Source organism: Balearica regulorum, chromosome 1 (genome assembly GCF_011004875.1).
Source record: "Balearica regulorum gibbericeps isolate bBalReg1 chromosome 1, bBalReg1.pri, whole genome shotgun sequence".
NCBI lineage: Eukaryota > Metazoa > Chordata > Aves > Gruiformes > Gruidae > Balearica > Balearica regulorum.
Window position 1 is genome coordinate 62,578,574 of NC_046184.1, and position 21,138 is coordinate 62,599,711.

General features: G+C 39.5%; 1 protein-coding gene across 5 annotated transcripts in view; it reads right to left on the bottom strand.

Moving 5' to 3' along the window:
- Positions 1-17,410, bottom strand: part of MYBPC1 (myosin binding protein C1) — a 78,473-nt gene extending 61,063 nt beyond the window's left edge. For 3 of the 5 annotated variants that reach the window (XM_075755051.1, XM_075755036.1, XM_075755072.1), the window contains exon 1: positions 17,282-17,410. In XM_075755051.1, coding sequence (XP_075611166.1) covers positions 17,282-17,306 — 25 coding nt within the window. In that variant the 5' untranslated portion in view covers positions 17,307-17,410. The remainder of the gene's footprint in view (positions 1-17,281) is intronic. The other 2 variants (XM_075755062.1, XM_075755042.1) reach the window with 1 other exon arrangement.
- Between the last annotated feature and the right edge of the window lie 3,728 nt (positions 17,411-21,138).

Below are 21,138 nucleotides of genomic sequence, written 5' to 3' on the forward strand. Positions count from 1 at the left end.
AGACATTTTTATTTGTGATTTATAATTATACATGCACACATACACTCTTGAAAATCAGCAGGAGATGCAACTTGACCCATTACCAATAATTTTCCATCACTATTCCACATTTACTATGTTAATTTTTTTTCAGATAAAATAAGACTTAAATCTCTTGCTATGCATATAGATAACTAAGCTTTAAAAAGTTTCATGAGATTACCCATGTGCTAAAGTTATGGAATGCTTAAGAACCATGTTAAATTAGGACTATCATTATTTTAAATTTCAATTCCATTTTAGGTCTGGCTGCACTGACATCTGAACTGCAATAACCACAAGAAGCTTTGGCAGGGAACTGGCTGGGTGCTTATGTGTGGTGGCCAATTTTCAAGGGCTCTAAATTCCCACTTCCACTGGCTTCTGTGACAGCAACAAGCATAGAAACTCCCTGACATCATATATATTACTTTTCACATTGGAGTGTAAACATAACGAGGCATGCTGACAGTTCTAAAACAGTGTCCAGGTCCTACTCTACTACTGTGCTGGGAGCAAAATATTCTGGAGACTTGCAGTTCATATCATTTGAGAGCTATAGGTTATCAGCAAGCATGCTGGGAAAGCAGTCTGGCTGGATAACCCTTCTCATCTCTCTATTCATGACCAGGTTTGTTTTGGGTAGGGCTAGGAACTCTAAATGTTATAGGAAAATGAGCAGTGGGGTGTAGGGGGTTTTCCCCTCTTAGGTGAGGGAAATGACCTTGAGCATTAAGTCAGGGCTTGCACAAAGTCTAAAGATAGCATTTCACCATCACCAGGCTGGAACATTCACAGGAGGGAGGAGAAAAGTTTCCTGCACTGATTTCTCCCTGCAGTTAGATATAGATTGGTTACAACCCAGGAAATACTCTGGTCTCAACAGCCAAGGGATTCAGGATCTCACCCAGTCTGACCAGAGGGCTTACTCCCATTTACCTGAAAGGGAAACCAGGACTATAGCTTCATCATCATGGATACAGGTATGATATCTCTCTGTGTAACAGCAGCATATTAAAGTGACTTTCATAGGTCAAAGAGCATGAGGATGGTCACTTAATGCGTTTTTGTCACAAAGACCTGTCAACTTGTGTCAAATTTAAGTAGGTGGATTAAGCTTGCGGACATACCCTCAAAGGATTAGACAAATATAACTATTACGTAGGCATTCCTAAAGTGCTGACTCTGCTAGTCAGGCAAAAATAGACAAAATACTAGTTTTGGGAGAGAGCATGGCTCACCCTAGCCCCTGTGCAGTTGTCGTGTGTAAGGATTGTCCCCTGTGTGCGGCCTCTGTAAGACACGAGAACTGCCTTTGTGGCACATGGCTTTCTTCTGGGGTAGATGCTCCACTGAAATAGGTGGGCAGGGAAGGACCAAGGTTGTGGAACAGTTGCTTGACAGACCTCATGCCCAAATCATCAGCAGAGACAAGCGGTAAAAGTTCTTCCTTTCAATGTTACTTACACTCCCTGCAAAAAAAGTCCTCTGAAGAAGAGAAATGGCTCAAAATGCTTTGACCATTTTTTTATAGGTCACTTCACCCAGGCCAGTACAATCACAGTGATGTGATTAAAAGCCATAGCCTCATCTTCTGGAAGACAGGGCATTGCTCAACAACAATCTCTATAGGTTACCAGAGCATGATGAGCATTTCACGGGGAAACAGTACTGTTAGCAGACCTCAGATTAAATGAGCTGGGAAATGGAAGGCTTGATTCAAAGTCATTTGTAATCAATAAAAGCACTCTTAATGCATTCAGTTGGACTTAAATTGATGTAAGTGCTATTCATATCAATAAAGAGCAGAATACTCAGCATGCTGTAAGACCCGTGCACAGTCATTGCAGACAGGGTCTGTCCCCTGCCTCACGAGTCTCTGTTCTCCACTGAGAAATAATCTGATTTGGTGCAACTTCCACAGACAGTTCCCAATCTGAGCAGAAGCAAGAAACTATAATACCAGCTGAAATTATTACCTTTTTTATAAATACCTATGGACATTTTCTATGTTACTTTAAAACCAAAGCTACAGAAACTATTGTAAACAGGCTTCAGTCCTAGGTCCTGAGAGCTAAAGTCGTTCTAAAGAGTGAAGTGAATAAGCAGCGGTGCTCTGGTGGCTGCCTGGATGACTATTAGTGTGGCCAACAGAGCAATGGAGCCAGACTGATAAATTTATGAATGTATTTCTGTTTTCTGTTTCCAGTTGTAATGATGGTGTAGACAGATGAGACTGCCTGTTTTGGCTTGCTGTGACTGTTTCTGGTTAGACATGAAAATGGCAACTTTAGGTTAAATACTGTCTCTTTTTGCAACAAAGTGAGTAAATCAGCATGTTGCCTGAAGCTGAAATTATTTTTATGTTCCAACAATTCAAAGTGTCATAATCCAGTGATGCATCTTCAGGTAGGGACTGGAGAAAAAATAAACTTAACAAAGGATTTGCTTAAAAATTCAGTTTTGCATATGATTAAAATTCAAAACCATTCCTAATGAATTTCAGCTTGTAGGAAAAAAACAAAACCAAGGATAATAATTAGTCCCAGCGTATAATCTCACCTACAATACACCTGTTTCAGGAATAATCTAAATACTTCCAATTATAAAGGATTTATGGGCCACAGCATGTGATCAAACCATCGTATAATATATGCAGAATGTTCCCTGACTTAAGGACTGAAAAACTGAATGAACAGCTGGAATAAAAGCCTAGTAATAGTGAATTCTGTGGAATGGGTTAGACACCAAAGAAATAGTTTAGGGATCCACTTGAGGAGCTGCAGTGTAATTGGTGACTCCAGTTTGTCTTCGTTGCCATCCCTAATTATGGAAGTGTATAAAGCAACTATTGCTTGTTTAGTGTTTTTTCCTTGCAGTTCCACTTTTTCTAAAATGATGCTATTAAATCAAATCTGATCATATGTAAGCTTCCACATCTTTCTCATTTCTTATGAGAGCTTTGCTTTCATATCGGGATTAATCTCTAAAGAACACTGTAACCACGACCTTGAACAAAAGTATTTTCTTTAATAAAATGTATGTTTACATATCTATATTCTCCTAAGTTTGTGCAAGTAGACTGTTCAGTGAAGGACTATGTCATCCGTGCATTAACACACACACACCCCCCCCCACACACACCCCCCTTTAATTTCTGGTAGGTAGGAGCCAGCCATCAGCAGTCAGCACCCTCCTCAGATGATGCAAGACTTCCTTGGGAGTCTTGAAGTTGTGTGTGTGTGCAGTAATTGGGAACTAGAAGGCTGCCAAGCGTTGACAGTCTTTAAAATAGATAAAGAAAGCTAAAGTTGGTGGCTTTACTCTAGTTATCAAGTTCCCATGCATTCTCAAATTCGTTTTTAACCTACTCAGCCCACAAGGCACCAACATGGAGTAATTAAATTCCATTTGTATTTCCATTGTATCTTTCTTCTCTTACTTTATATCAAAGAAATTAATTCATAAAAGTTAGTTCCTGAGCACTTGTGCATCTAAGAGAATCTCAGTCTCACAGATCACAGACTAGCAGTAGACTATAATTTGAGGGCCACACTTAGTTGAAATTTTTTGCCTAAATGTTTTTCCATTGAGCTTTTCACAATTGCAGTTCTGTAACATATTCCATCACTTTAAAAAAAAGGTATTTTTTTTAACTTTCAAAACCGAAATTTTGTGACGCTATCGTGCAAAATCTTGTAGGCAAAGTTTCGCTGGTTACACCACCAATATGGCAAAAGTATTTTGCTGAAATATGTTATAGTATTTACCAAAGTGACTTGTTCTGATAAGGTAATTCAGTTTGCCATCATAACTGACCTTTATGAGAAGATTTTGTCAGGGCAGCTGTACCTGTAAAGCCATTGAAAAATTCTCCAGGCCTGATTCTGTTTGTGGCTATATTGATTTATCTTTTATTCCACATCTTGATCTTGGAAATCAAAACATTTTATTTTGAACTATCATTGCAAAACTTATAAAATGAGGCATATGCAATCCCAAATATCCCTAAAAAAATTCTTAGTAGGCATTTTCCCCATAATATTCACACAGTGAAAACTGTGGAAATTCTGCCCAGAGTCAGCTTCTTCCTACAAATCGTAGTTCAATGATAGAAAGTCTCAAACTTTCCTGTATTATGGCACCATCTTAGTCTATATACCACTAATTTGATGTAAGTCTGAAATGATTCCCTAGTCCTGAAATTCTATATTCCTCATCTACCTGTTCTCAGTCATGTGAGCTGTTCTTTAATGCTGCTTCACATCATGTACCACATGGTTCTGACTCCCATCAAACAGGGGAAGGAGAAAACTGGCTGTGTAAATATTGCCAACCAGATAGCTGCTTATGTCTAAAGGATAGAAGCAATGTTCCTATTTTTACGTTGTAAAACCAACAACAAAACAGACCCGAAATACCTGATCTGGACTTCTCAACCTCATAGATTTAGCTCTAAAGTTTCATACCTGAAAGCCCTAACTCTGCTTAGTCTAGCACTTAGCACAGATTTCTCTCTTCTGCTGTATTAAAAAAGGGCTGTAGGTTTGGTGGAAGCTCTGCAGAATCACTCCCACTATACTGTAGTTCAGCTGTGAGTATTGACTCTGCCTTTTTCATAGTATATCTTCCAAAGTTTCCATTAAGGTCTGTGAACAGATTCACACCATCCACCTAAATGGTCTGCCTTGTATTTGCTAATGGCCCGTAAGGGGCGCTGCCGGCTAAGGGTATTGCCGGTGTCCCCCACTTGCTGCCGGGGTTCCCAGCCTCGGGTATGACTGCTGTGATTTCCGGGGAGCGGGTCTGACTCTTGTCTTCAGGTTAAAAATTAGTGATCTGGCTCATAGGTCAAAATTCGGGGAATCTGTATTTTAGTGTTTGCAGGGACAAAAGACGCAGAGCCATAGAGAGCCAGGTTTTGTTAGTTCCAATGTTCGTTGAATGTTGCAACACATTTTTAGTGGGTTAAATTGCCTGTAAAAATAATATGATTTTTTTTTGGCAGCAGGTGATAACGAGAAATCAAGCTTTAAAGATTACTCCTAGCCCAGCCAAGTGAAATTCTTATTTTAAATAACCCAAATCTAATTAATCTTTGTTATGTATTTGCTGAAATCAATTCACACATCAGAAAAGTTTGATCCCATGTAAAATAATAAGGCAATAGATAGACTTTATTGTCCATTTCCTATCTTTCCTTGCAATAATTTGTTAATAATTTTTCTCTGGAACTAAATAAAAATATTTACTTCCAGAGATTCCCTAGGGAAAAATGAAAGCAAAAACCACCACAATATAATACCATAGTTAGCAGTACATTGCGTAATGCTAACTTCTTTTCTGAAAGCTGCAAAACGTTATTAAGTGAGCCAGATTATTGCATTAAAAACTTCATAAAACAAAGAGCTGCTGCTCAGGAATGACAGTAATTTATTCATCAAATTTAACAATATATTTTCAATGACAGTTGCACTTCTAATTATAGGATAAAAGTCAGCAATAAAGTTGAAAGGGCAATTATTTCAAGAGATGAGTACTTAATGAGTAAAGAACTTCCTTTCAAATTGGCCAGATAATTTCCAAACGAGCTCAGGAAGCATTTTCCTAATTCAGAAAATTGTCTTCACTCTTGCTCAACCCAAATCACAACACTGTTGTTTTGCTGAGCTATCCTGAAATATTTCACTCTGAATCAAGGAAATCAACTGCAGTATTGTTTTATGGAAATCATGTTATAGACCCGATGATCTGCATAATTGGGGTGAGTTCCACAAAGCACTACGTCTCCTGTTGTTCAGTGCATTCAGGTTAGCCCTGAGAGCCATGTGAGTATGTGCAGATAGTGGGAAATCATTCCCCTTGACTCCAAGGGGAAAACAAGGGCGTCAGCATAAAGCTGTGGTGACATGAATTCGTGCAATCGAACTTATTTCAGCAAATTACAAGGAAGCGTTTGAGATGTGCTGATAGGCTTCATCTTAATCAAATTTCAGACTAAAATGTTTCAACAATGTAAAATTAAAACCTACTGATATTCTCATTTCATAGTTTCTGAAAGGTCAACTTTTCTTTGAGGGTCAGGGCAAAACCAAACATGCACATGTTGGGGTTTCCCCAGGACTGAATTTATCAGCTTGTTATCAGGTCTTTGTCTAAGTAATATGTCCTACAACTGTGTCTAAATACTGTCATGACTGTGTCCAAATACCAAATAAGAAAAGCATTTGCTTCAAGTCTATTTGACAGTGGGTGACAGATAATCTGATACTCTGTGATCTTTTCAAGAAGGAAGAGTCTTCTCAGACTTCCTTTAGATAAGAGCACTCTCCTGTCATCTGCGCTTCAGTACTCAGCCTCCTCTTGAGCGACGATGTCTTACAGAATGGGACTGTAATGAGGAACCCTGACGTGGGGCTGTCAGGCACATAGGTGATTAGAGATCGTTTCAAGTACTTAATCACTAATAATCCATTACTTATGGCAACCTGAATTTTTAACCCAATGCTATTTTTCAGTCGTCAGACTTGTGGAAAATAACTCGCTCAAGATGAAAAAGAGGGTAGTAGCATCTACTTTCTTAGTTTACTAAGGGTAACTCATATTTATGGGCTATGAAATTTAGGGGCTGCTACTTTTTGTGAGTGCTGATTTTCCAGTACATGCCAACCCAAGATGATTTGTAATTAAGCCTGGAGAAGAATTTTAAAAACCCCAAACATAGCTGGCAATGCTGGAAAGCTTTGTATCAGAGTTGCAGTATTGCTGATATCAAACACTAAAAGAAGTTACCCTAAAACTCAGAAACTTACTTATTTAATGGGAATTCTATGCACTGACTTTGGGGGTTTTGTAAGCTTGTTTGTGTATAAATATTTATTGTTGCTCAGATGCCTGGAATTCAGCATTGTATTGAAAAACCTTTAGGAGTATTTTGCACATGTGGGAAGAAAGGACTTTTTCTGTAGGTAAAAATTTAGGATATCTAAAGTCCCAGAGACCTATGGCACTCAGCCAGTCTTTGGTGGATCATGCAGCAATATTTACGTACATGAAAGTCACGTAAGTCCCCTTGTGGGTGTTAGGCATACGAAATTGCATACATCCCTTTGTGTTAATACTGGTACGTTTTCTACCTCTCAATCTCATTCTGCAGCAATGAAGATAACTGTGAGAATTATAAGCCTTCACTTTTAAAAAATCACTTAACTTTGCTTTTAGGGAAAACACCACAGCAGGATGTTTGCAGACAAACTGTGAGGGTTTGCATCAGTAAATCAGTAGGTGATATGCATAAAAGAAAGCTCTTACAAAGCACGACAGCAAAATGCATTTGAGATGCTATTGTGAATAACAGTCACAGCTCACTGAATATACTTTCTCTCCAGTTAAAAAAGCTATTGGGTAAGAGAGAAACCTTCATTGCAAAACATGGAAATGCAAAACAAGGGCAAAGAAAAAGGGGCAGAGGACAGAGGTCAGATTTCCCCTTTAAAAATAGGGCTAAGGAAAGCTTAGATGAGAGATTAGTAAGGCTGGAGGGAATGCCATGGAAAAAATGTCATCAGGCATCTGACCCTCTGTGCCTTCACTGAAGTCTGCATCTGTGGAGGAGTGGCAGCCACAGCCTCCGTTGGTATTACGCTCCTCTTTGGGTCTAAAATAAAGTTTTTGGCCTAGATACTGTGTTCTTATAAAAACAGAAGATACTGAATGTGCTACAGTTTGTGTATGTATATCTCTATCTATATGAATATCACAGCACGAGACCCAGAAGCTATTAGTCAATTAATTACTCCATCTGCATGGCATTTCTCGTGCGAACTGTTCCTAGATATCTCTAGCCACAGATATTCTCCACATCACCAGGGATAAGTGTTTTCTGTAATCTTTGCTAGGAACAATGTTTTAGTAGTACCGGAAACTTATAAAGCTGTTGAAAAAAGGACAGAAATGCAATGCTGTGTACTTTCAGGTGTGCAAATGGTTTGAAATGTTTCATTTTGGGTCAGAGAACAGTGAAAGGCCCTACCACACCTGCACAATCAGCTCAGACTGAAAAGAGGAATTTTTTTCTTCCTTCTAGAACAATTGGAACTGATGCTAGGGGCCATAATTTGTGCATTTCTCTTGCACAGAAAAGATCTCGTGGCAAAAAGTTAAGAAAATGAACACAAAAATACCCAAAGGTTGGAATTCAAGAACGGTTCCACAGCTATGTCTTACTGCTCTTTCTAGTCCACTAGCACACTGGGGTAGGTGACTATCAAGGAGTAAGGTCTATCCCGTCAACTGAACGAGCAAGCTTTTCATTTGGGGTCTCTTTCAGTTTTAGCTGCATCTGTATTCAGTTTAATTTCACCACAACTTCAGGGCTTTGAGAGAAGGCAAAATTTGGAATAGGCTTTCGGACTGGGTTTGCATGCTGGCTGAGATAAGCATGGCTCTCGTTCAAGAAAAAAAATAACTGTTTGAGCTGGTTTGTGAGTTGCTTTTGCTCAGCCCCTATATAACGTGTTCCATCCAGTCGGTTCCATAACAAGAAGTGGAGCCCATGTCTCTGCAATTTATGTCTATGCACACAGAGCTAAGATTTATAAACACAAATCTGTATGGAAAGAGAATCTTTGTCTGCATCTGTGTGTGACTGCAACCTACTCTTGGCATTTATGACCAAAATTAGGAAGTTATTCTGAGCCTGCAAAGTCTGATGACTGTGTATTTTAATACAGATCCTTCTCAGCAAGCACCATGGTACTACTGAAAAACCCTTTCAGATGCTCACTAAAAACACCATTTGATCCTACAGAGAATTAAATTAGAACGGAGCTTTTTGTAATAATCACCTGATCAAAATAACTTGCTGGAGCCATCACATATAAGGACAACTGTGCTAAGAAGTAGATCACATGCTATTTTCAATTAGTAATAGGGCCAGGGGATAGCAAATTATGTAAGAAATATTTCCTAATCTCCAGGGAAGGGAGAGCAATGACTCTCTTGAACATGTTCCATTGCTGCAAGATACAGCAGGACTCTCTTCTTGCTGCAGTGTCTGTACACTTTTGGGAAAATGGAGGTGGGACATGGGGGGACTCTAAACTGTGGAATGAGTCACCCAGCCATGCTCCCACATCCTGGTACTGCAACTCCCTGCGCTGCATGGAAATCACATGCATTGACCGACTTGCAAGTTATCGTATTTGTGAGGGTCTTTCCTGAAACGAATAACTTTACTCCAAAGCAGAGCATGGAACAATTTTTAGGATGGTGAATTTTTTTGAATTTTGGAACTTTTCTGAGATTGCGCCATATTTGACCTTCTCTTCAACAACCCTCCGACAGTAATCCAGGTGGCCTAATGTCCTAAATTAACCCCCGTCTAGCACTACCATTGAGCAGGGCATGCAACATCTCAGTATTATAACATCTAACACCACCATGGCTAACTGTAGCAGAGGCCAGAGGTTATTTTGGCACTTTGAAACGAAAATACACATAAAGACACTTGGCCAAGCAGTAGAGAATTGTGGATGTGATTGGCCTTCTTCAGAAGAGGCAGTTCTAAGCTGTGTGATGTAAGACATCCTGCATCACTTACTCTAGGTCCCACTGACTGCTCTCTGGAGATGCCAGAGAGAAAACACTCTGTTTTGTGAATGCTGCTTTTTTTTTGAGGGTTCTGAGAGGTCTCTGAGCAGAAATCTATCTTCACACTTCTTGAATACACAGTAACTTTCTTGCTATCCCTACAGCATCTCAGGAAGCAGTGAAGATTCACTGCAAATTTTACCAAAACATTCTTGCTAGAATGGCTTCCTAGGGCACAAAAATCCTGCTAGACCCAGAACTGGAAGTTACTCGAATTCACTCTCTTCTGTAAGCATCTTCATCTTTGCTGAACCACCTGCTAGTTCAGTGATCTCCAGGAGCTAAAACCACATCTGACAAATTAGGGAGAATAAATTCCAGAAATGGGAATTCATGAAGATTCCTAAATCTATATGTGTTTTGTTGAACACTTTGTAGAATATTCAGAAACGCTTTATTATTTAACATAAAAAGTGCTTGTTACTCATAGCTACAAATGTCCTTGATGTAACCAGTCATTCATCTCACAGCATAAAGCTGTTGAAGGCAGTGAGAGTAAGCTAGAGTAGAAAGGAAGAAGAGGACTTAATACTGATTTGAACAGAATGCAACTTTCTGTTCCCTCTCATTGAGGCAAAAAAGAAATTTAATCTTCAGTTGATTTAAACACTCAGCTTAGCCATGAAAAACAATATATAGACTCCTCCTTATAAAAAGTAAAGCAAGTAAAACCAGCTGGATCTCCCAAATAAAAAAAAAAAAAGGCAGTAGCACCTTTTTATTATTATTATTTTTTATTATTTTTATCAGTCCATCCAGCAAATTACAGAAGGGTACACTCTCCTTTGCTCAAGGGAATCTAGGGGCAATGTACTGACTCATTTATTAAGGGAGAGCAACTGAGTATCACATGCAAATAATGCTGGAGTGGAACTCTCTCCTTGTCTTCTTATAAAACTATCCATTGCAGAAAGTCCTGAAACACTAATTGAATAAATTATAGAGAATAACTCTGCAGCCTTATTGTTAAGGTACTCAGAAAAAAGGGAGACACATGTATGTGCCTACGGTGTGAGCTACGGAGTCCAATCTACGATTATAGTCAATGGAATTAGATTTTTATTCACCATAAAATATGGTTTAATTCATTTTCTTAAACATAGATGATCAATGACATTCAGATGCTGTAGCATACCCTTCTGGTTTCTAGCTGCTACTCCAGGGTGTTGCAGATCTCCCATAGGTCCTGAGTCATACCTGCCAGCCCAAAACGGGTATTCTGTGTGTCCTAGAGCGTCTCATATGGCACTAGGCACCTATGTTTAGGCAACTGCTGGCTGGTCAGCTGAGCAGCGGTCTGGGCTCCAGTGACTGCAATGACCTGCTGTCCATGACTCCAGCGGGAGTGGGGACACCTAGTTCACTTGCACACACTTCCATTTGGGTATCTGGTTCCTAACTCAGCAATCATCTGTGGCAGTGTAAAGACCATTAGAATCTTTGTACGGTTGCAAAGTTACCAAAATTTTCAAAGAACAAACATGGACATTCATGTCAGATCAGTCCTCTCTTCCCTAACTCTTAAAACACCAACAACTCTTCAAAAGGAAAGGAATAAAATCTCCTGGTGGTCACAACACGCGTCAAACTCCCCTAGTGAATGATGGAAAAAAGGCTTCAACTATTCGTTCCCTAATAGCAGTAAAAAAGAAAAACCTTCAGAAGTAGCACTTCAGTTGTGACTGGGCGCAGAGAGAGGGCTGGATGGGAAGAGAAGGGGCTGTTTCTCAACCACACAGTTATTCAGAACTGAGAGACAAAGCTGTTTGCAGCGGGACTGAGAAAACTCTAATTACAACTGAAGTTAATGATTCTATCCATTTGTCTTCTCCTTTGTTTTACAGATTTTTACATTCAGTGCAAAGCCACATCAGTGTCTGGATGACAGCAACCTTTTTTCCCTCACTCTAGAGCAAATATTAAATTAGGACCTCTAACTTAGTGGAATCTCTGCATTTTCCCTGACTGACGAGTCCAGTATTTGAGCCTATCCCTAGGGAAATTTCCCCAGGTAATTTATTCAAACTTGATTTGCTCTTCCACTTCAAGAAACTCTCTGGATGTCCCCTCATGGAACATGAAATATGTTGTACAACATATTTTCCAAGGACAATAATGTGCGTGGCAGCTACTAATGTTTTCATAACTGAAGTCTCTGCAGATTTCTCTGCTATTTTTTTGCTATGCGACCACAGACTTTCCCATCTTGTTTGGTAGATCCCTGAAACTAATATGAAGAAACTCATCCAGTTTTTCATGGAACAGAAGGGTACTGTAGCATGGTTGGGGTTTTTTTACAGCTCTCTTAAAGTGATATATTTAGGAGGTATGAAGGGAAAGAACTGGGCAGTCCTTTATTTATCTTCCCAACAGGTGCAGCATAGGGAGGCACAAAGGCAGCATTTGCTAAATTCAGTTTTGCCAAGTACAAAGCACCCTCTGGTCTGCTGAAAGACTGTTCCCTGCTTTCCTCCTAAATTCAATGAGTATTTTTATTTTAGTGTGACAATATTAAATATTTTTCCTGTGCGTAGATGCACCGCTTTTTGCACAGGGTGGACAAGATTTTCAACTCAAGTAAGAACAACAGTAAGCCAGATCAATCTTGCATTATCCTGCTACACTAGTATTAAAATAAAATCAATGCATTGTATAAGAAAAAAAATAAATCAATGTACTTCCTTCAATTTACACTATAATAAAACAAAACATAAAACCTCCAAAATAAGGCAAGTTTGAGGATTTCTCTTTGCCAGTGTAGGGTTTTTCAATCAAACTAATCTGGTTGGAAAAGTAGTCTAAGACTCAGGAGCAGTGGAGGCGGAAGGTCAAAGAATAAATCCGAGATGCTCTGGTATCTCAGAAGGAAGTGTGGGAGCAAAGACAGTCTAAGAACAACCCAGTTCCCAGCATGCAACAAGATCTGTGCTGGAGGACACTGCTCTATAGGGCCCAGGATGGGAGCGGGGCCCACCCTAACGGATCTAATTACAACAGTTAGGCGTAAGTTTGCTTTCCGTTTGTGAGGGCTTTTAATTTATTAGCTAGAGGTGATGAAGAGAAACTTTGTAAAGAATTGAGAGGGGAAAATAAGATAAGAGGTTAGGGTTCCTTCCTTCTCTCATCCAGCGAAACTCGTTTACCTGTGACACTAACACATTGCTTGCAAATGATACATATGGGCCTGACTTTGAGTGTGATTTGGCTCCAAGACCGAAGGTAGTTAGAAATAATGGGAATGCATTTTACAGCCAGTCCTGCCCCAGAGGGTGATGATGATGGCAGAAGATGGATGTCTGTATGCTTTTCTTTTGCCTCACTGAAGCATGTATCTATGCAGCAAGGACAGCAGCAGCTGCACTACCCAGTTTGGTGCCATAATAAAACACTTATACGGGTCCAGTCTTCCGCATGGAAAGCACTAAGTAATGCTATACAATGTTCATATGCTGGGTTCTTGAATTTCCAGGTAAACCTTCCATCAGCAGTGTTAATTTTGACACAAGCCAAATCCATATACGGCAGCAGAATTTCCATTTAACTTCTTTTTCACCTCTGAAAAATTGTCTAGCCTTGAAAACGTGATATTAAAAGAAATCTTACTTTGATTAACTCTTATCCAACCTTGATACTGAGATTGATTTCCCACTGGAATGCTCCTCTACATGTCTACTTATATGATTTATATGACTAGCTGACTTGTTTGACGGTGCCTATTATCTTGCTACAACAGACTGTGGTATTGTTTTAAATATTATAAATATAATGCAAGCACAGTTATAGAAGAACCATGCAATGAAAACAAAACCAGTCACGCTTAAAAGTCAATAGAAGTAAAGGCTGTTTCAACTGGGCTTCTTCAGAGAGAACAATGTTACGGTATACCTAAAGCAGTCTCTACTGGTATGTTTGTTTACCTCCTTTCACAAATTGCTTCATGTTTTCGAGATTGTCCTTCTAACAGACAATATATGCACATAGTTTTCTTCACAACTTTTACATCTGTGCTGTTTATAGATTGAAAAAAGTTTTACTACAACACTGCATACTGATTTTTAATTTTGATTCCTTGCCAATATGTGGATGCTCCAGGCGGTGTTCAAGCAGAGCTTGCAAACCCTTAGAAAATGAAGTTGGCAGACAGTTGATAAATGCTTTGGCTTAAAATTTGGAACGGTCGCTTAACTCATGGCCATGAGTTATTTCCTAGATTGGGGAGAATAAATAAGGCAAATTTGCAAAGCTGCCTACTGGGGACTGACTTGCACCTGTCCCTGTGGGATGATGCCCACAAATAGTTTGAAACTGTTGCTCTTGAGAGACTTGGCACTTTTACAAAGGCATATCCAAATGCCATGGCCTGTGACAGTTTAAGAGGGCACCTAATTAATGGGCAGCCCTTATTATGAATATTGGTTAAAGGAAAAGGGGGAGAGGAAAGATTGACTGAGTGATTACAATAAATTACAGGAAGTAATTATATGAGGGAAGGTTATTTTATTAGTCATCAGGAAAACTAAAGGCTGTTAAATTTAAATGCACTGGTAAAGGTCTTTGGCATCACAGTCCTATCCTAGCCATCTGCCAGGATCAGTTAACCCATTGATGTAAACTTCACCTTGCTAATATGAAATTTTGAACAGGCTAAGACAAAACTATCTTACAACAGCATGACCACATACTCCAAAGAAGCCACAGCTGATGTAATACATAGGACTTTGACTGTTTAGGAGCATAATAAAGGCCTTAAATCATTAGTCATGGAAGCCTGTTTCTACAGTGACAAATTCCATCAGGCTGAAGTGCTCCAGCAACCTTCTCAAAGCTGAGTGGTGTCTTTAATTTGGTGATCCTATTTGTTAAGAGTGCATTGTGAGGCTACACTCTCACCAAGTCAGGAAATTTCTCACTTTGATAATCTAATAATCTTAAAACAGCTCAAAGAGCATTTGCCCCCCCCCCCCCCAAAAAAAAAAAAGCCTGGGAACTTGCTACAGCACTGCCTCTGAAAAATCTAGCTACATACTTCAGAGACTGCAGTGACAAAAAAATGCAAAGTGGAGATTTTCTTAATGTTCAAGTGTTAGTCAGTTTCTGATTTCTCAGTTGCTTGCTCTTGTGTATGCTGTTTTTAACTGGCAGGACCTATGAGAATAAGGAGTATGAGATCATTGATGTAGACTGCTTCTTTTGGAAATGTCAAAAGAATACTGCTAAGGTGCCCATGTGATGCAGAAGCCTTAAGACTCTGTTTTTCCTCTGCTTTCTATGGTAGTCTTCCAACAAGTTCCCCAAAGGTTTCTCAGGGAGTCCTTCCAGAGGTACCTTCCAGAATGTAGACAGTCCAAGGTTTTACCTTCATTAATTAATTACCTTCAGTCCTTCACACCTCAGAAATTACCTTGAGAACAGGCATTTGATGGACACGTGAGGTTCTGAATTCTTACTGGTAGAGCTAGTACAAGTAGTAGCAGTGGTATTGTACTATTATTGGTACCGAATACTCCTGCCACTAAAATAGTAAGTACTTGTACTTTATGAGTACTGCCACCAGTTCAGGTGAGTTTTTGATCAACAAAGAAATCTTTAGGAAGCAGCTAATCTCTTAAGTACAATCAGATAAACCTGTTATCACCCTAATCTACTGGCTGCAAATAAGCTGGGTGCCTGAAGGAACAACTAGTGTACAAGCTGTATGTATCGCTCTTCCAGTGCTCATTACTATGTGTGAACTCTAGGTCTATCAGGACAGAAGACTTCAATAATTTTTATGTTGCTGAATATTGACTCATCAAAAATCACATTTATTCCACTGTCAATATAATGTTGTTCAGAGCTGCTAAACTTATTTTGTAACACAACCATGGAGCTGCATTTGTAATCACTGCATTGTAAGAACCTCTTTGAAATAATCTAGTCTTAAACAGAATAAAAACATTTAGAAACATGAGCCTCCTAACAAATTTTCTACAAAGCACATATCTTTTGAAAGTGCAGAAATATTTTAGGGTTTTTTTTTTTAGTTGGCAGCCACAGAATGCATTCTGATTAAACTGTGTAATATCCAGTCAAATAACAGATCAAATAAAAAGGACACTTAATACATGTGTAAATCATTTGAATTACAAATAAGACATTTTAGAAGGGGTTTGGCTCTAGGTTTGATATAGAGGATTAGGCTCTCGTATTAATACTTGCACTTGGTGTAGCTATTTTCAGAAGGATACTTCATCCATCATTGTCCTCGAGCACTAAGGAGGGCCAGTAAGTAAAATGATCACATTGGTCTGTCAACACTACTTGTTTAAGACTCAGTCGTGCAAAAAGTTTAGTTTTCATATGCCCCCAACCCAACAAGGTGCTGAAACTGCCTAGTGCTCCTGATAGTTGCTCTGCTCTTGCCTTCTACAAAACCAGAAAAGATTTCAAAAAGACTTTTAAAATAAACCAAATGATATTGATAGGTCAGTGTTAAATCAAATCTGCTAGTTCAAACTACACAAACGGGCCTATCAGATCTTTCAGAACTGATGGGAAATAAATGCTATTTAATGACTTCTATACTTTCCACAAGATTATCTTTAAGATTAAACTCAGTTTTGCATTTGGGAATGCATTAGGGAACCTGTCTGTATGGCTCTTGTTTGCCAACACATGCAAAGCATATACAGTTTGCACATTTATGGCTTTGCAGAAGCTATGTATATTGTCAATGCCAAACAAAAATCATCAAAAATTCTTACCAAAATGTCTAAATTTGAAAGAAAAATAAAAGAAAGGATATAGAAGTAATGCAAATATAAGAAGCTTATTTAGCTTAAATTTGCAAAATAATAAAAAATAAATGCTAGCTATTAAAAAGTTATTAATTAAAAGACCCCAAACATATTATGCCTGTTTGGGCAGCCTCCTGTATCTCGCTAGCAGACTACATACTCAGTTTCTTTGCTATGAACTTAATAGTACCACAACAGGGGCCAGTATTACTGCCTTTAACTATCCATTTGAAAGATGAAATAATCATTTCTGTAGTGTGGCAAAATGTATCATTCCAGTTTGACCTGTACAGAAAAACTTACTACGTTCTTCACTTATGCATTAGACATATAGAATATATTTTCATCAGAACCTTAAAACTGTTTCATAAACACATCCTTTCTATTCAATAAGTTATATAACTTTATGAAAAACATGTTAACATGCTGACTTTTCAAACCATAAGAAATGCTTATTCACAGTTTTCCAGAGTCTAGATAGCTCTAGAGAAACCACTAATTGCACTGCAAAGATCCTGCAGTCTTTAAAAAATGAATATTTGCCCAATCAAGCATTTGCCGAATCAAGTAGTTTCTCAGTATCTCTGCAAATCCATTGTTTATTGTCTAAAATAGTTGGAGGCTAAACCAGTTTTGTGCTATACCCCTACCTGAAAGTAATTTCTCAGTTTAAAAGGATCGGTGATCTGCAATGATATAATGATGTTATATGGCTATCACTCTTAGATATTATTTGCTGCTAAAATATGAAAGATGGTCTAAAAGGTGTTTTGTGTGTGTGCGTACTCATAATTCCTGTAATTAAGAAATGTTCAGGTAATATTTGTTATGCTTACCATCTTTCTTGGTGGGTTCCGGCATTGCTACAAGAATTCTTTATTCCCAGTGAGTTTCAGCCTTTCAGATGCACTAAGTAGTAGCCCCAAGTCCAGCTGAGAGAGTACGCAGATCGGTATGACAAGCAGAGGGTAAGAAGAATTCCTCTGCTTTATATACTGCGGCTGAAATATCAATCAAAATAGCACCTCCTCTCTTTTCAATGCAAACACTTTGAAAATTGACAGTTATGGGAACCCCTCTCACATCTGTTGTCTGCAGCCTCTGCTCCCTTGGCTTTTGGAAGGAATCTCTGCTGCATTGCATGGGGCTGATGAGAACATCTATAACTTTCTAAATTCAGCTGCACTGCTCGCTCTCCGCGTCTCTCTCTGTAACATGCAGACACGCATACACACGCAGATAGAGGTTGAAAAAGTGATTGCCACGCTATTAAAGAGCCCCTCCTGCCTGCAGAACTGATAGGAACTACCTGTATACATTTGCGCCTTTACAAAAGGGACAGATAAGTATAGTGAGTATGCCTGCAGTGAAATTTCATTTCCTTCCTTTAAGAGAAAGTGTTATGCAAAGATGGAGTGAGAAGCACTTTGCAGTATTGATGAAGAAAAAAGGATTATTAAGTTGCGGTTTGGAGCAGTGAAGACACTCTATATTGCCCTTCTGTTTACATTTGCTACATTTTCTTGGGTCCTTTCTCTGTAGCCATCCTCATTTTGGCTTCAGTAGAGACTATAGTGTTCCTTTCAGCACTGCTACCTCATTAACTGGAGAGGTCACTGCTGGGAGATGGGATATTCTCTTTTCCACTCATCTAGGAGATGCAACACTCTTTGCCTTTGCCAAGCCAGGAAACCAGACAGTAGGAATGGAAATCCTATCTGTAGCACATGCACTGAGCCACTAAACTAAGCCACTGGGCTGCCCTCCTCTTAAACTCCTAATTAAACTATGAATATGTAGGCAATAGAAATGCAGGTCAAGTTAATCAGGGGGTACTAGGATTTATTTTCTTATGTCCTTTTGGGATTTTGAAACAAAACTGTAGCAATTAGTGGAATAGATGAAGTAGTCCTCAAGGGTTTCATGCTATTAAAACACATGTTCCTATCATTATCACATATCAATAAGAACTAGGCTACTAGACAGACTGCTCAGTGTCTAAATACACCCAAATGTTATGGAAAACGTATTTTACATCTTTGAATAGGAGTTAGAGATGGAATAGCGGTCATGTGCGTGTTTATTCTGTACTCAATGCATGATTGTTTCCTCTACAATCTGTTGTTTTCTGACTATTTAGCCATTTTATAGACATAAGGGCTGGGCATTTCATTCCTTTTTTTAAGAGACCAGACTATCATCTGGCTTTTTCTGCTCTACTCATTGTGGTGTTTTATTATTTGACTGATTCATGTACCTATAAAATACAGAGAAAGGCAAGACCCCTGTCTACAGGAACCTAAACAAGGACTATTAAAGCTATTTTCCTCATTTGTTTCATATCACTATCTAGTTAAACCTCTTTATATCACTGAAATAATTCCTGTCTTTGGAAAGCAGAGTGCTACCCTGAACAGGTAACTGGGGATTTTGTCCGTCTGGGTATGAATGTGGTGGCAGAGGGGAATTGGTGCATGAAAAGACCTAATAACATTGCAGAGATAATTTTTTCTTGTTCCCCTTTTTTCCTACTCACATCCAGGCACCAAACGCTCTGATGGCTGGAACCAGAGGAGGATGAAGAGCAACTGCTGATTTTCTCCAGCATGGTGCTTCCTTAGTGGCCCCTTGTAAGATGTAAAGACGGTTTGCCCATTGTGCGCCAAGAGGTGCTGAGAACTGCGTGTCTGGAGATTCCTGTTGATATAAACAGGTCACAGCCTAGCACTGGATGGGTTAGAGAGGACCTCCATTGCAATCTCACGGTGAGAAAGGATTGGAGGCCAGTGCTTATCCTTACAGCCTTAAAGGGCTTCCTTTACAGGAAGAGGAAGAAGGATATTCAGGAAGACAGAATCTAACTAACTCATAGACTACCTTTATACTACTAAATACACCGGTACTGAGACCACTCACTGGCCCAGAAGCGAAGTGAAAGTGTGTGGTTCTCATCCGCACAGCAAAACTCCTTCTCTACCCCAAAACCGGGAGACTGCAGCCAAAATGTCCACAGGGAATGGTTGCTGGCACGTGCCTGAGCTATGCTTAGGCTTAGGTGGGAGAGTGCTAGCTGGCCCGAGCCAAAATGGCACCAGGGAGCATGCTAACCATCCCCCAGCATGGATAATCACAGGACAGCACCTGAACCCGTGTTCTAGCCCTGCTTTTTTTTTACGGATATAGACATAGCTAGAAAACCTAAATTGGCTCTATAACCTCTGCTAGGCAGCAAGGGAAAAAGACAGGTGTCGTGGTTTTACCCCAGCCGGCAGCTGAGCACCACGCAGCCGCTCACTCACTCCCCCCCCGTCCCCCCAGTGGGATGGGGAAGAAGAACTGGAAAAGGTAAAGTGAGAAAACTCATGAGCTGCGATAAAGACAGTTTAATAGGTAAAGCAAAAGCCGCGCGCACAAGCAAAGCAAGACAAGGAATTCATTCCCCACTTCCCGTGGGCAGGCAGGTGTTCAGCCATCTCCAGGAAAGCAGGGCTCCATCACACCTAACGGTTACTTGGGAAGACAACCACCATCACTCCCGATGCTGCCGCCCCTGTCCCTCCTCTTCCCCAAGCTCCTTATAAACTGAGCATGATGTCATATGGTATGGAATATCCCTTTGGTCAGTTTGGGTGGCCTGTCCTGTCTGTGTCTCCTCCCAACTCCTTGTGCTGGAGGACCAGTGCAAGAAGCAGCAAAGGCCTTGGCTCTGTGTAAGCACTCCTCAACAACAGGTCCATAGAACAAAAACATCTCTATATTATCAACACTGCTTCCAGCACAAATCCAAAACATAGCCCCATAGTATCTACTATAAAGAAAATTAACCCTCTCAGCTGAAATCAGGACAATAGGTGATAGGTAGAAAAAAATCATGAAATACTACAGTTGCCTTTGTAGTGTGTGGAGAGATGTGTTTCTTGAGGTCTCTGTTTTGTAAAGGCCAGCTGAGAGTGCAAGCAGAAGGCTCTCAGCTGCACCAAACAAATTGAAACTGTGGAGTAGCAACTGTCTGAAAATTTGCTCATCCTTTCACACTTTCCTACCTACTTGCATAATTCATTGCATTTCATGTTATGTTCTCTTGTACTCTGATAAAAAAAAAATTCCAGTGTTGCAACTTTCCTGTAATGTAATTTTTAATAGTATTATAAATGATGCTACCAGGCTAGATTTAGACTGTGATATCTCAGTGTACCTTAGCACTAGCAGTCACAGGGAAAGCAGTTTATTTCCTAAGAAAGCAAGCCATATTTTATTTGTTTCAGTCTAATTCCAAGCTGAGTCCATGCCTCAAGCACCTGCAGATACTTCATACTCCAATCTAGTATTAAGACAACCTAGTCATTGTAGCTTATTTTTCTTCCTGCACAAATGTTGTCACAATGTTGACCCCATCTTGCTTGTGCCCTAACTGTTGTTACTACTTTGGTGCTATTGGAATGATATCATTCAGGGCTTGCTTTTTTATACTTCTTTTCCACATTTGCAGAGTGCATGATAGTCACCAAACTTGCCTTATCACTGCATACAGGAGATGTGTTGATTTTGGCCAACAATTGTCCAAATTGCTTGAAGACTGGTTTAAAAAGAAGGAAAAAACTGAAAAGAAGGAAACACCTGGCCTTTTTCAGGTTTTTTTCCATTTTGGTCATCCTAAGCTTATGCTTCTTGGATCATGGAGATGTCTAACATA